This window comes from Brienomyrus brachyistius, chromosome 9, assembly GCF_023856365.1.
Source record: "Brienomyrus brachyistius isolate T26 chromosome 9, BBRACH_0.4, whole genome shotgun sequence".
Lineage (NCBI taxonomy): Eukaryota > Metazoa > Chordata > Actinopteri > Osteoglossiformes > Mormyridae > Brienomyrus > Brienomyrus brachyistius.
The window spans coordinates 13,300,788-13,313,750 of record NC_064541.1 but is presented as its reverse complement, the minus strand read 5'-3'; the positions used below and the strand labels follow the sequence as shown (position 1 = coordinate 13,313,750).

Below are 12,963 nucleotides of genomic sequence, written 5' to 3'. Positions count from 1 at the left end.
TTATTAGTGTGGATGGCTGGATGAATGGATCAACCGACATTTGTGTTTGTGTCGTATAGTACAGTCAGTGTTCTGAGGCTAGGTGCAGGTAACCTTATTCATGATACTCTTCTGTGGTAATTATCACATTTTATTTCAAGGTGAATTAGAACAAGGAAAATTTCATAGTTTACATGTAGTGTATTTAAATGTAGATTTTGAAGTCTACTTTTCATGTGACAAATGTAACTGCTGTTGCGTGACCGGGACACCTAGGAGATCCCAGTAAGGATCCCAGTAAGGATCCCAGTGATGTCCAGTATCCACGTCCTCCCGGGTGATGGGTACTTCCTATTTCTGGGCTTCTTTCCCCTGCTCTGGGAATGGGGGCAGGTCTGCTGCCTGTAATGGGGAAGGCGGAGGAAGAGAGGCTGGAACCTCTCCGGTCCGGACACTACAGGTGAATCCTCCCTGCTGGGTAAATGGAGCGCTGCTAAAACCCGCCTTGTGCACCATTTACTTTACCATCTTCTCTGATGGTTCCAGTCTGAGTAACCCTAATACAGAGCACAATCCTCAAATAGCAGGCCCAAGGCAGTGTGACATTTTTTAATAGGAATATAGCAGCGTTTTGGTTGATGGAGCGCACGTGCAGTATGAGGGTCCAACGATGGTGCCGGTAGGCCGTCCGCCGTCATCGTAGTTTAAAAATCCGTTCGTCACTAAATACAAATCGTCTTTGAAAATTAATCTTTAAAAAAGGTGTTAATGTACTTTCGTAGGGGTCCAGAGATCTGCCATCCAGTTCGGGGGCATCAACCCCCCCGAACTGCACAGCCCCTCATTGCATCGTTTAATAAACACAGACAGAAAAATTAAAAGATCTCAAGCCGAATTGGGATGTTTTGCGTCCGGTTTTTCAATGATACTAATTATGGAATAATTACAGAACAACGGTTGTGGTGATTAGAAGCCCCGGTGCCCTGCGCGTTATCCCCCCCCCGCGCGCATTCGCATCCAGGAGGACGGCCGCTAGGCGGCGCGGTTTCGCTCCTTATTCTCTTTGTGTTTTTAATTCCCCCACCGTCCTCCAGTATTACTAATTTTTTTTCAGCATATCTGTCCATGATGGCGGAGGACAGCGAGTCTGCGGCGAGCCAGCAGAGTCTGGAGCTGGATGACCAGGACACCTGCGGAATAGACGGAGACAACGAGGAGGAGAATGAGCACATGCAGGGGTGAGCCGGAGAGGACGCCGGAGCCGGGCAGCGCTGTCTACAGCCCTCCGGCGGGAGGCCCGGCACCGTTACCCCTTTACCGTTATTAATGTCGGTACGCCGCCTCCCTGCTTTCACCTCGCCGGGGGAGGGACCGCAGACGCGGCCGGTGCGCCACCCGATCGCAGTCCGCCCGCAGACCCGAGACGTGCGCTCGGCGAGCCGGTTTAAATGAATGAAAGCGGCGCAGCGCTGCGGCTCTCCGGGTCCCAGAGCTTAACCCCCCGGGCGACGGCCGCTGCCCTTTTCGTCTTTGGGGGGGGAGCCGATCGCCGTGACGGGGTCTCAGCTCACCTGAGCTCGTCCCGTCCTCATTCGGGCCGGCTCCAGGGCTGCGGCAGGCGGCCCGTCCGGTGTGCCTTCCAGGCTGCTGCCGAGCAGACCCCCGGTCTGACGCCATCCACGTGTCTCTGACCCCGATCTTCGCCCTTACTGCTTCCTGATCGCCGATCATTAGCCCTTATTAAGCTATTTATTGAACCTGTTCCAAGAGATGAGGCTGCTTAGAGCGAAGGCGCCCCTGTGCTTTCGGGCTCGGCATCGTCTTACTTTCTGTCTAAAATTAAGTAAATGTACCTAAACGCCATGTTGAAGGTAGCGTGACTTTACTGCGCGCCTCGCTGATTGATCGCTTGAAAGATGTAAACATTGAAACCGGCTACAATGTGAGGGGGTGTAAACACGCGCAGTCCCCCCCACCCCCCGACGCCCCCTGATTTTAACGGCCTGCTTGCAGGAGCCCGGCCGGAGACCTCGGGGCCAAAAAGAAGAAGAAGAAGCAGAAACGCAAGAAGGAGAAGCCGAGCTCCGGCGGAGCCAAATCCGACTCGGCGTCCGACTCGCAGGAGATTAAGGTGCCCGGTGCCGCTCCGGGGGCGCTGATGCCGCATCTCCCCCCAGCCCCCAGTCCCCGAGCTGTAAAGTTAAACTTCGTAAACATGTCAGTTTTAGCTCACACGCTTAGTAGGGTCCTTGCCGGGGAAGGGGGCGATCACTGCAATCAAGACAGTCACATGACACCGAGAGACTCTAGTAAACAGGACAAGAGCAGAAATGCGTGTTAAAGACAATTACAGTGATTCGCACTGGAAGAGCGAGCAGACGAGGCGGGGGCCGGACGGCGGGGGCCGGAGCCCAACTGCCGCAGAAACATCAAGTTTAAGGCGCTGGTCACTTTGTGACGCTTCCATCCTGGAACTGTAGAAGTGTTTTTGAAACTTTAATGAAGTTTTAAAGGTTACAGACTTAGTAATTGAAAAATGGTGCAGAGTGTACAAAGTTCTCATTCTAAATGAGTAGCATGGAAGGAAATTGTTTTACATGCCGCTGACATTTTGTATTTTTGCAGTGGGGAAATTATTTTATTAAGTTTTATGAAGCAGATCTGTATTTATTGATTTTATAGACACTGGGGTGGGCGGTGGGCTTTAGGAGTCCTGAAGTAGATTGCTTTTTTCCCCTAAGGGGGGCGCCCACTGAGCCATCAATTCGGTCGCATACATGTATGTCACGCAACTGGTAATTTAACTCGGGGTGGGGGGTACAGCCTGTGCTTGTCGCAGTCCTATTAGGCTCACTTCGTTCCTTGTTGTCCCACCCCTGAACCAGAATCCGGCCATCCCCATGCAGAAGCTTCAGGACATCCAGAGGGCCATGGAACTGCTGTCGACTTGTCAAGGTCCGGCCAAGAGCATCGACGAGGCCGCTAAGCACAAGTACCAGTTCTGGGACACGCAGCCAGTTCCCAAGCTCAGTAGGTGCCCTAAACCCCCTCGCCGTTTACCTCGGGCCGGTTGCCCACGCAGAGCGGGAGGGAGGAGCCACACACTGCATTTAGAGCAGGATCCGGGTGCGAATGCAGAGGCAGCTGGATCCTCACCATTATGGCTCAGCAGTGTCTCCGCCCTGCAGGCTCCATCAGGGATAGCGTCACTCGCGGCCAACCAACTCCCAGCTGCTAAGGCCAGCCCCTTTGCTAAGGCCACACCTTCATGTCACAGTGCTTTGAAATATGTGCATTTAATATTGCATCTATAAACCAAAAAAGTTTCAATTTACCTGAGATAATGCGTTCGGATTGGCTGCAGTTTATCTGCCCATAGAGTGTGTCAAATAAGTAGGTGGTGTTACTGAGAGTTTGTATCAACAGACACCAACCAGTGTCCGACAAACATGATATGATCACTGGGCGTAAAAATTTGTCTGGACGCTGGATTTCCATACTGTACTTGTTGACACCCACAGTTCAATAAGCAGATCGGTAATACACCTGAAATATTAATGGGATGCATATGGTGACACCAAAACGTCATTAATCTGCTGCATCTTTAGTGTAATAACCAAGTCACCACACCACCACCATCTTTCTACCTTATTTACCCACAACATCTCCTCTTTCAGAAGATGTTGCTGATCTGTCCCTTTCTTCACCGCCGCTTCAGTGCTCATGGCTTCCATGATTTACCAAAACAGTAGCATTTAAGGAAACTTTTTGCAATACACCTATAATTAATATTTTAGGTTTATTACTAATCTGCTTACCGAACATTTTGTGGGCAAAAAGAAAACATATAGCACCGAAAAGCTGGTGTCCGGACTCATTTTCACACCCCTGTGATTATTGTGCCTGTATCACGATTATTTTGTGTGTCGTACAAAGGTAGCCCCTACCTCAGCCAGGAAGCTTGGGGAGGGTGGATGGTAAAAGTTGTTGACTGTGGGTGGTGTGGCAGCAGTGAATCTGGCAGGAGGGGGGGCTGTAATAAAAGTAACTATGTTTTACTTGGTCAGTAAGTCATGACCCAAATTTAATAATAAAAAAAAAATCACCAAATGTATTTCACACAAAAATAGGGCAGTAATGGTGAATAGAACGTAGTGGAGGGAGCGAAGCATGAGGCCTTAATGCACTTTAATTTAATTACCAAAGTATTCAGAAGACAGAGAGTATATTCAAGAGATAATATATTCAATATATATATATATATAATCTTGAATATGTGTGTATATATATATGTGTGTGTGTGTGAATATTTCTATATATTTTAACAACACACACCACTCCTGTGACCCACTTTTGGGTCGCGACCCACCAGCTGAGCGCTATTTCACGGTTCCAAACCCCAAACCAGATAGTACCCTAGACACAGGCCACAAACGCTATCATACACTGTGGGAACCTATCAGCACCGCATTGTACCATGGGAAAGCACTGCACTCCCTAACCTCCACATACAGGGCTGGGGCGTGTTGGGGCTTAAACCTCAACGCAGGTGTGCAGCAGTTCTGCTCACGGTGCCATGGTGCTGCTCTCTGCAGATCATTAAAATGTCCAGCATTTTTGTGCTTCAGTTAATACCCCTTTATGTCCATGTGTGTGTTTCAGTGACACAGACTGTGAAGAGGGAGGGACTTTGCGGCTGATGTGATTGGTCAGAATGATGGCGGTCTCCTCCCTAGGTGCCGTGGCCGAGGTTTATGATTGGCCGTTATTCTCTGCATTCCAGACGAGGTCATCACCACCCACGGGCCCATCGAGCCGGACAAGGAGAACATACGGCAGGAGCCATACTCGCTGCCCCAGGGCTTCATGTGGGACACCCTGGACCTCAGCAATGCTGAAGTGGTGAGTGTGTGTGGGGTGGGGGGGGGGCTCTCTTCATCACACCATAGTGCCCACTGTCTCCCATTAGCTCATTTAGCATGATGGTGAATAAAGGAAGGGAGGGGGTCACATCGTTCACATGTGGTCTGAGGGTCTGTTTACCACCTATGCCCCCCCCACAGCTAAAAGAGCTGTACACTCTGCTGAACGAGAACTACGTGGAGGATGACGACAATATGTTCCGCTTCGACTACTCGCCTAACTTCCTGAAGTGGTGAGCCGCAGGGGGGCCTCCGTCCATAAGGGGGCGCTGCTGATCTAGGCCTTCTTGAGCCACTATGCTTCTAGGTTTATCTGGAGTTGAGAGCCGGGAGTGATTGCAGCCATCCCCCGCCCTCCCCGCACTCGGAGTCCATTCTGCTTTAAGGCTTGGTCTGTTGACCTGCCCGTGTTGCGGTTGGGTCATGTTATCACCTGACAGCATCGTGAATTTAGTGCTGTTACCCTACTCTAATCCTCGCAGAATGCTGGCATTTGTCGCTAACGTGCTGCGTTTTCTATTCTTCCTCATTTCTGTGTAGATAAGCTCTTTGATATTATTAGTATTATTCTGTAGTAATGGGCAGTGAGAAGCTTTGCAGGTATGTTTGCTAACCCACAGGGATCACTATTGTGAGCCTGAAGCTGATTGGACTTCTAACCCCCACTTCCCAGGGCACTGCGGCCCCCAGGCTGGCTGCCCCACTGGCACTGTGGCGTGAGGGTAACCTCCAACAGGAAGCTGGTGTGTTTTATCAGTGCTATCCCAGCCAAAATCCACATCTATGACACGTGAGTGGGGCGTGTGTGTGTGTGTGTGTGGGGGGGGTATCTGTGTGAGATTAGAGATTTGCCCGCCGCCCCACAGTCACCACCCCTCACGCACTGCCCCTCGCTCATGCCCCTTGCCCCTTGCCTGCCACCCCTCACTCTTCCTGCCTGTAAGAGGATCGCCTGTTGGCCTTACAGGGTGAAGAAGATGGTGGAAATCAATTTCCTCTGCGTGCACAAGAAGCTTCGGTCGAAGCGTGTGGCACCGGTGCTGATCCGCGAGATCACCCGGCGGGTCAACCTGGAGGGCATCTTCCAGGCTGTGTACACGGCCGGCGTGGTGCTCCCCAAGCCCGTGTCCACGTGCAGGTAGAGACTCCGGCCCCCGCCCTCCTCCACCCTCTCTCTGTCCATTCTCTCTTCCCTCTTTCCCTCTCATCAGTTCTTTTGTACGGTCTGTTGTAATTCTTGTGATATAACACTTATTTGCTTGGCCAAAGCATGAGGAAAATAGGCTCTTCTGATGATGATGATGATGATGATGATGATGATGTGTGCAGTAACCTCCCACCAGCGAAGCATGCGGATGATCATCCGTTTGTACAGCCTGCGTTGGCATCGTCACATCATCTGTTTTCGTCTCTCTCTCAGACGATACAATATGCATCTTGATACAGGGCTTATAATATAGTGCAGAAAAGATACAAATAAACATGTAACAATTAGATAAGCTTTGATTCAGCTATGATTCAATATGATTCAATTTAGCTTTGACTAGATATAATTTAGATCATGTACTGAAATGTCCTACTTTTAGTAGAAACATTCAGTATGTCACTGTATGTGTTTTGAACGGCAAAACCCACCTGAAACTCGCTAAATGAATTCGTCTGTCATAAGGTCTTAGCAATAGAACATCACTGTAATCTGCAGCTGTCGTGACTGGATGGGTTTCACAGGTCTGTCTGTTTGTGGCCCATTTCTTCCTGAATTTGATTCAGACTGGGTTTGTTTCCAAGCAGCCATATCACAGATATACATGCACACTGCCCTACGTTGCCCTGTCTCCATGTTCGATTAGGTACTGGCATCGATCCCTGAACCCCAGGAAGCTGGTGGAGGTGAAGTTTTCCCACTTGAGTAGAAACATGACCTTGCAGAGGACGATGAAGCTCTATAGACTCCCGGATGTAAGTGTCGCCTCGCATCCAGTCTGCTTCCTAACCAGGACCCCCACACTCAACCTCCCAGGCTTCTTTGCGGTACGATCGTGTCTCCGGACTTTGGAGGAGGAAGCCGATGATCCTTCACACTCGCAAAACCACGTATTCACTCACAGGGCCTGGGGTTCGAGGCTGCAGTGGGCTGGTTCTGATTGGCTCCCGTGGGATGGCTCCGGCAGGGGATTCAAACAACACAAAAAAATAAGATTGAAATGAGCAGACTTGCCAGGTCACTGCTCCCGGTCTGTCTTGCTTTTCAAAGACACAGCAAACTCACATTTGTGTTTAGAGCAACCCTTCCCCGGATCTCACCCCTCCCCCAAAACATCCACACCCTCCCTGTGTTTCACAGCCCGTTCTGCATGTTGGCTGATTCGTGGTGAATGATAATGAGCAGTTCAAAAGCCCACGTAGCACTGCAGCCTGCAGGAATGAGTGTCTCACTGTCTGGGTCTACAGAGCCAGAAATGCTAAAAAAAAAAAAAAAATGAGGTCCTATGTCCACCACTAGAGGGCTCCACATGGTTAGACATTGGTTAAAGGGCGGGATATTTTATTGGTATTTTATATGTAACTTGGCTGCCACAGTGGTTTAATGTTACTAGACAAACGGCCGACACACATTAACGTCAGATGACTTTAATAGGCATTTGTAGAATCTTCCTTTTTAGAGAATAAGTGATTAAAAGAAGAGGATGGCACTGTGGCTCTGGTCAGCACTGTCACTCCCCCCCCTCCAGGGCTGGGGGTTTGAATTCCACCCTCCCTGCATGTGGGGATGCAAAGTGGGTTTCCTGCCATAGACCAAAGGCTGTAAACAGGTTCAAAAGGTGCGCGTGTGTGTGTGTGTGTCCCCGGTTGGAGCTGGCATTCTGCTCAGGCTGTCCCTACTTGCCGCCCAGTTCTGCCTGCGAGGGTCCAAGCGCCGCCGTCGCAGGATAAGCAGCTGAAAGATGGCTGGATGGATTTACTGATTTATGGCTGTAACAATTTTCATTCAGCTACGGCTGTCGGGAATGGAAGGGCAGCCGTCACCACAGACCTTTGACTGTACTGTCGGGTTTGTCCCCCCAAGACCACCAAAACGGCGGGCTTGCGGCCCATGGAGAAGAAGGATGTGAGGCAGGTGACGGCGCTTCTGGATCGGTACCTGAAGCAGTTTCACCTGGGGCCTGTCATGGGCGAGGAGGAGGTGTCTCACTGGTTCCTCCCTCAGGAGAACATCATAGACACCTACGTCGTGGAGGTAAGATCGTGGGGCTTTTACCAGGAAGTACCAGAGACACTTGGCCTCTTGTCAATATCCAGGGTGTGTGAGAGCACGAAACCTGCATACTGGGGACTGGGGGTGGGGTAGCGTCACCCAGGGTATGTGTGTTGGATCAGTACCGATCTCCTGCAGGGCCCGGAGGGAGTCCTGACCGACTTCACCAGCTTCTACACCCTGCCATCCACTGTGATGCACCATGCAGTTCACAGAAGTCTGAAGGCTGCTTACTCCTTCTACAGTGTCCATACAGACACACCTCTCATGGACTTGATGAACGACGCTCTCATCCTGGCCAGACTGGTAGGGTGTCCTTCCCTAGAAACAGATGGCAGAAACACCGCCGCCCTTGTGGCCGGGCCCGTGTCTGCGGGTGCTTTTCCACCGCTGCAAGTGCCGTATTTTTTTGGTACTTTCTTTTTTCCACTGACTTCTGGTCGAGTACCAGTACCAAAAGTTCTAGTACCTAAAGTCCCAAACCAGCTGGGGTATGGACTTCTTTGTCGATTGCTTATGTAAATAGCCTCTGAAACACGATACAAACGCTGCCTTGAAAACAATTACAAAGTCAGAAAACAAAGATAAAGGACAGCATGCATATAGGGATGTGATCTTTGTTGTAAAAGATATTGGGGTATTTATAAAGCAAGGGAGTTTCTCACGAACCCGTCTAGGAGTGATTTAAACAGCAAGGATGAAAATGATTGACTGTCTTGGAGAACGCAGGCAGCGCTCATGCAAAAGCAGCGGAGGTAAACTGATTTTTAAACATATTGGATAATCCATAAAAGGAAAAATTTAAATCGCAAAGCTAGCTAAGGTTGTCAACCGTTTTTCAAATTCGGTACAAAATCCCCCTCCTCGCGTTGTGATGTCATTTGGAGCTGGTATCTGGTTTTATGCCGTGTGCAAACCAGCACCTTGAGGTACTGCACTCTAGGTACTTTCGGGAAGGTACCTGGTGTGGTGGAAAAGCACCCAAACTGGTGGGGTGTGCTCCCTGGATGCAGATGCCACTAACACCGCCGCCCTTGTGGCCGGGTCTGTGTCTGACTGATTGATTGGTTCTTCGCTGTTTTACATGCTGCCCGGTTTGCGTTTCATTAACAGAAGGGCTTTGATGTCTTCAATGCACTGGACCTGATGGAAAATAAGACTTTTCTCGAAAAGCTCAAATTTGGGATCGGAGATGGTAATTTGCAGTATTACTTGTACAACTGGAAATGCCCGCCAATGGAACCGGAAAAGGTGAGACGAGGCCCCCCCCATGCTGAGAGGGGGGGTGCCCTGGGGGGGGGGGGGGGGGCGGGATCCATGAAACATTACTGCAGTTCAACCCCAAACGTCCACATGTGCTTAAACAAAACCAAGAGGTTCAGACCCTGTCGCCCCCCTGACCTCCCTCTGTTTCCATTTCAGGTCGGACTTGTACTGCAGTGATCCGTCCGTTTACATTCAGAATGCAAATGGAGGCCGATGGTTTCACCTTTCCACTCTCGAACTTGGACTTTCTTAAAGAAGCTGTCCAAAAAAAAAACAAAAGAAAAACAAAGTGAATGGAAACATCACTTCGAAGTGTTTCTCTTAGCTCTCGTTTGTTTAATATGAGAACATTAATTCTGGTCACCCAAAAGTGACGTCTTTTAACCATCTACATACTGAATGTGAATCTTACTCTGCTTTTTGCCGACTTTCATAAAACTGTTCTGTCCATCCCGTGAAGAAAATGGAAGTTTAATTCCTTTTGAAGTCGCTCGCAGGCGTTCAAGAACAAGAATATCCCCACCTGTTACAGTGGATATTTTCTTTTCAGGGGGTGGTTTAAAAAGTGTACCCTTCTCTACTGCGAAGGTGTGTTTGTATTGCAGCTGAAGGGGGTTACAGCCCTGGATGTTTATTAAATGACAGAGATGTGTTGATGTTTGGGACATTTATGTCGAAGGATATTGTCCTACAGAAAGATGGATGTCTGTTAACCGTTAATGTCATTTGCATTAGCTGGTGGACTGGATCTGTACATTAGAAAGGACTTTTATTTTGTTCTTTTCCAGTGTTTTTAAGCTAGCTATTATTTACATGTAGTGTATTTTTTTGGGGGAGGGGGTGTTAAATTAAGGGGTTACCGGTAGCTTCCTGTGTTCCTGGTGGCTTCATCGTACGATTGCTTGGCCAATCGAATACATCGCTGAACTGCAGCCCGGCTACATTCTGATAAGTTTACCTTATTTAATTAGTCCGTACAGTTCGTCACCACCACACGGGGCAGCGAGGGGAAGTGGGTGCGTGGATGCTGGACCACGCTGAAGCACATCTCGCCTGCTCCGCACCTTGTGGTCGTCTCACCAGCCCTTCTGCAAAGCCCTTCACGCAGGGTAGCTGTCGCCCGAGTCCTTTCACATCTAGATGTCCTACAAAGATTGCCATTTAAAGATGGCACAAGGCGCTGACTTACGGTGAAGATGGACGTGGGAGACAGCTGGGCGCGTGTGACAAGTTGGTCTCGCTGGCGTGCTTCTCCGAGGCAACGATTATGTGAACAAGCTGAATTACGTTCCACAATGAGACTGTGACACAGTGATGTCAGACGTGACCCTGGCATAGGTTAGAGAATGCAGACATTGTTGGATTCAGCGAGACGTGTGTGACTGTCGTACCTAGAATCAATGTTTTTATTTATTTTGGATGGGGGTGTGATTGGAAACATTTTTTTTTTTTTTTAAACATAAAGGGATGTTCAAAGTACCGCCTGATGTGTGATAACACCCAAAGTACTTGCCTTATTTGAGCAGAAGTTTTTTTTTTTAAGATATCAAATGTGCAATTTTGAGAAGATGCACAAATTTCTCTCGAAGAACACAGTATATTTTTTATTGAATTCCGGGCAGGTTGTCAAAATAAAAAGTGGTGCACAGGGAGACTCGTCAAACGGCATCATCCAGACTTCATTTTAGTACACGTACATGTTACCAGCATGGATGTCTGACAGAATAAACTCTGTCTGTAACAGACCTGTTCCGACTTCCTGTCTCTGTTTATTCTCAGTCTTATAAAGACTAACCATCTCCAGCCATGAAGAACATCAGTCCTGTGACTGAGCATTAACAGGTAGCGTGAAATTAAAAATTGAGTATTTTGAAGTAAATCACTTGGAAAGGGCTCGTCGCTTCACGTTCTTCAGTTTGCGGACCTTTGTGGGATTAGGAACGATCCTCTTCACTCTGAGGTGCTCCAAAGTGCACTTTGGGACCTGCTCAGTCTGCTCCCTCCCCAAAGATGCTGCTTCTAGTTTCCTTTTCTGGCCCCTTGCCTGATCGCCATCGTCCGTAGCTTCTGCCTCAGCGCATCGTACTGCGGTTTGTACCGGAAGCCAGGCCATGTGTAGGGGGGGCACTCTGGGCACGATGGCAGCGACAGCCTGGGAAAAGGCCTCGGCGCTCCTTCTGACACCCAGAGCCAGGACGTGCTTCAGGCCAAGGGGGCCGGCCAGGCTCTCACTAAGCCGCGGCACCTGGCAGGCCGGCACCGCCCGGGTCCTACTCAGCAGGATCAGGTGGGCGCTCATGTGAGCGGGCCGGATGGACTTACACACCAGCACCAGACACAGATCATTCTTCTCCAGGCCTCGTGTGACCTCATTGATCCCGATGGCCAGCTGCTTCCTGAACCCTACGTTGGTCCATCCTCGCTCCACCTTGTCCTCAGGCAGAGCCTTGGAAGTGGCCTCCACCTTGCCAGCAGACTCTTCTTCTGAACCCTTGGTGCACGCTTCCTTTTTCTTGCTGAACCACCGGCGACTCCCCTTAACCTCCCGCTTGTGGAGACCGAGCTCTGACAGCTTCTCCTTCAGAACGCTGAGGATGAAATGCATATCCGCCTGGTCCAGACAACTCCACTGGAGACGATAGGGAGTGTTCAGAGATGTCTTCACAAAGACTGGTTTCTTCTTTTCTTTTTTGGTCATTTTACATACAGTTGCCGTTTCTCTCCCGTGGCCTGGTTATATCTACTGAAACAAGAGGAGAATGGCATGAACAAGAAGCCGCCAGGTTGCCGAGATCAAAGCGCCACAAACACCGGGTTTCGGGCAGCAGTCGACCGCTCAAAACGGCAAAGGCATTTAGTCACAGCGACATCACATCACCCCAATGCAAAGAACACTTCTGCCAAAAATCTACTGGACAGCGCTTCACTTAGAAACTGCTGGCGTTCTGAGTTTGTCCTCGGCTTAAATTATATTAACCAAATACTGAAACGACATAACAAATGAGAATGACCATCTTCTGCACGCGTGCTACAAGCCAGCAAATCCATACATGTACTGCTATAAATTTCTAATCAACGCGATAAACCGAAACGTGGCATCATTAATAGTATTACTAAGATATCTAGTCATACAGCGAAATATTTCCGTTTACAGTCGATCGGACAAACCCGTCACAAAAAGCTGAATTCAGAATCAAATAAACATTAACCAGAAAACGACCGCGTTTGTATTTCCCTTACCTAGGAGCACCCCCGTGCTCGTGCTCGTGCTCGTGCTGTTTTGAACGCAAAAACTTTATTGTTCCCGGACACACTGCGCCCCCTGGTGGCCCAGCGTGGCTGCTGCAAGTCGGTTCTTATATGGTAGTATTTACGCCTGGTTATGGAAACAAAATACTGAGCTGGGAGAGGAGTGTAACATTCCGAGAAAAAAGTATTTGAGTTATTTTTTCGTAAATTCGTTGCCCTTTTCGTCATAAATGTACTCAAACTTTGCAGAAGCATTATATGAGTGACAAACTGAAATTGATAAGGTGGTAG

General features: G+C 49.2%; 2 protein-coding genes and 1 long non-coding RNA gene across 5 annotated transcripts; 1 reads left to right on the top strand and 2 right to left on the bottom strand.

Annotated features, from left to right (window-relative positions):
- Window positions 1-109: 109 nt before the first annotated feature.
- Window positions 110-1,876, bottom strand: LOC125748717 (uncharacterized). Its single transcript, XR_007399658.1, has 2 exons — window positions 1,551-1,876; window positions 110-1,169 (listed from the first exon to the last, which is right to left on the bottom strand). It is a non-coding gene; the product is annotated as an uncharacterized LOC125748717 (long non-coding RNA).
- nmt2 (N-myristoyltransferase 2) lies at window positions 1,083-10,077 on the top strand. 2 transcript variants are annotated; one of them, XM_049025214.1, is made up of 12 exons: window positions 1,083-1,217; window positions 1,993-2,110; window positions 2,865-3,009; window positions 4,763-4,881; window positions 5,043-5,134; window positions 5,575-5,691; window positions 5,869-6,039; window positions 6,752-6,860; window positions 7,969-8,139; window positions 8,296-8,463; window positions 9,271-9,408; window positions 9,580-10,077. In XM_049025214.1, the coding sequence occupies exons 1-12, from the start codon at window positions 1,105-1,107 to the stop codon at window positions 9,598-9,600; spliced, it is 1,482 nt and encodes a 493-aa protein (XP_048881171.1). In that variant the 5' UTR covers window positions 1,083-1,104; the 3' UTR covers window positions 9,601-10,077. The 2 variants fall into 2 exon arrangements, with proteins under 2 accessions (XP_048881171.1, XP_048881170.1); XM_049025213.1 differs by lacking the exon at window positions 9,580-10,077 and having other exon boundaries at window positions 8,296-9,401.
- A 935-nt stretch (window positions 10,078-11,012) lies between these two features.
- Window positions 11,013-12,703, bottom strand: rpp38 (ribonuclease P/MRP 38 subunit). Of its 2 annotated transcripts, none has more exons than XM_049025215.1 (2): window positions 12,664-12,703; window positions 11,013-12,163 (listed from the first exon to the last, which is right to left on the bottom strand). In XM_049025215.1, the coding sequence occupies exon 2, from the start codon at window positions 12,119-12,121 to the stop codon at window positions 11,303-11,305; it is 819 nt and encodes a 272-aa protein (XP_048881172.1). In that variant the 5' UTR covers window positions 12,122-12,163; window positions 12,664-12,703; the 3' UTR covers window positions 11,013-11,302. The 2 variants fall into 2 exon arrangements, with proteins under 2 accessions (XP_048881172.1, XP_048881173.1); XM_049025216.1 differs by having other exon boundaries at window positions 11,013-12,166; window positions 12,664-12,698.
- Between the last annotated feature and the right edge of the window lie 260 nt (window positions 12,704-12,963).

Excerpts from the sequence above, each read along its gene's own strand:
- rpp38 (XM_049025215.1), bottom strand. The coding sequence starts at position 12,121 with ATGACCAAAAAAGAAAAGAAGAAACCAGTCTTTGTGAAGACATCTCTG.
- nmt2 (XM_049025213.1), top strand. The coding sequence starts at position 1,105 with ATGATGGCGGAGGACAGCGAGTCTGCGGCGAGCCAGCAGAGTCTGGAG. Across the intron at positions 6,040-6,751 it reads AAGCCCGTGTCCACGTGCAG|GTACTGGCATCGATCCCTGA; the intron begins GTAGAGACTCCG and ends ATGTTCGATTAG. Across the intron at positions 6,861-7,968 it reads AGCTCTATAGACTCCCGGAT|ACCACCAAAACGGCGGGCTT; the intron begins GTAAGTGTCGCC and ends TGTCCCCCCAAG.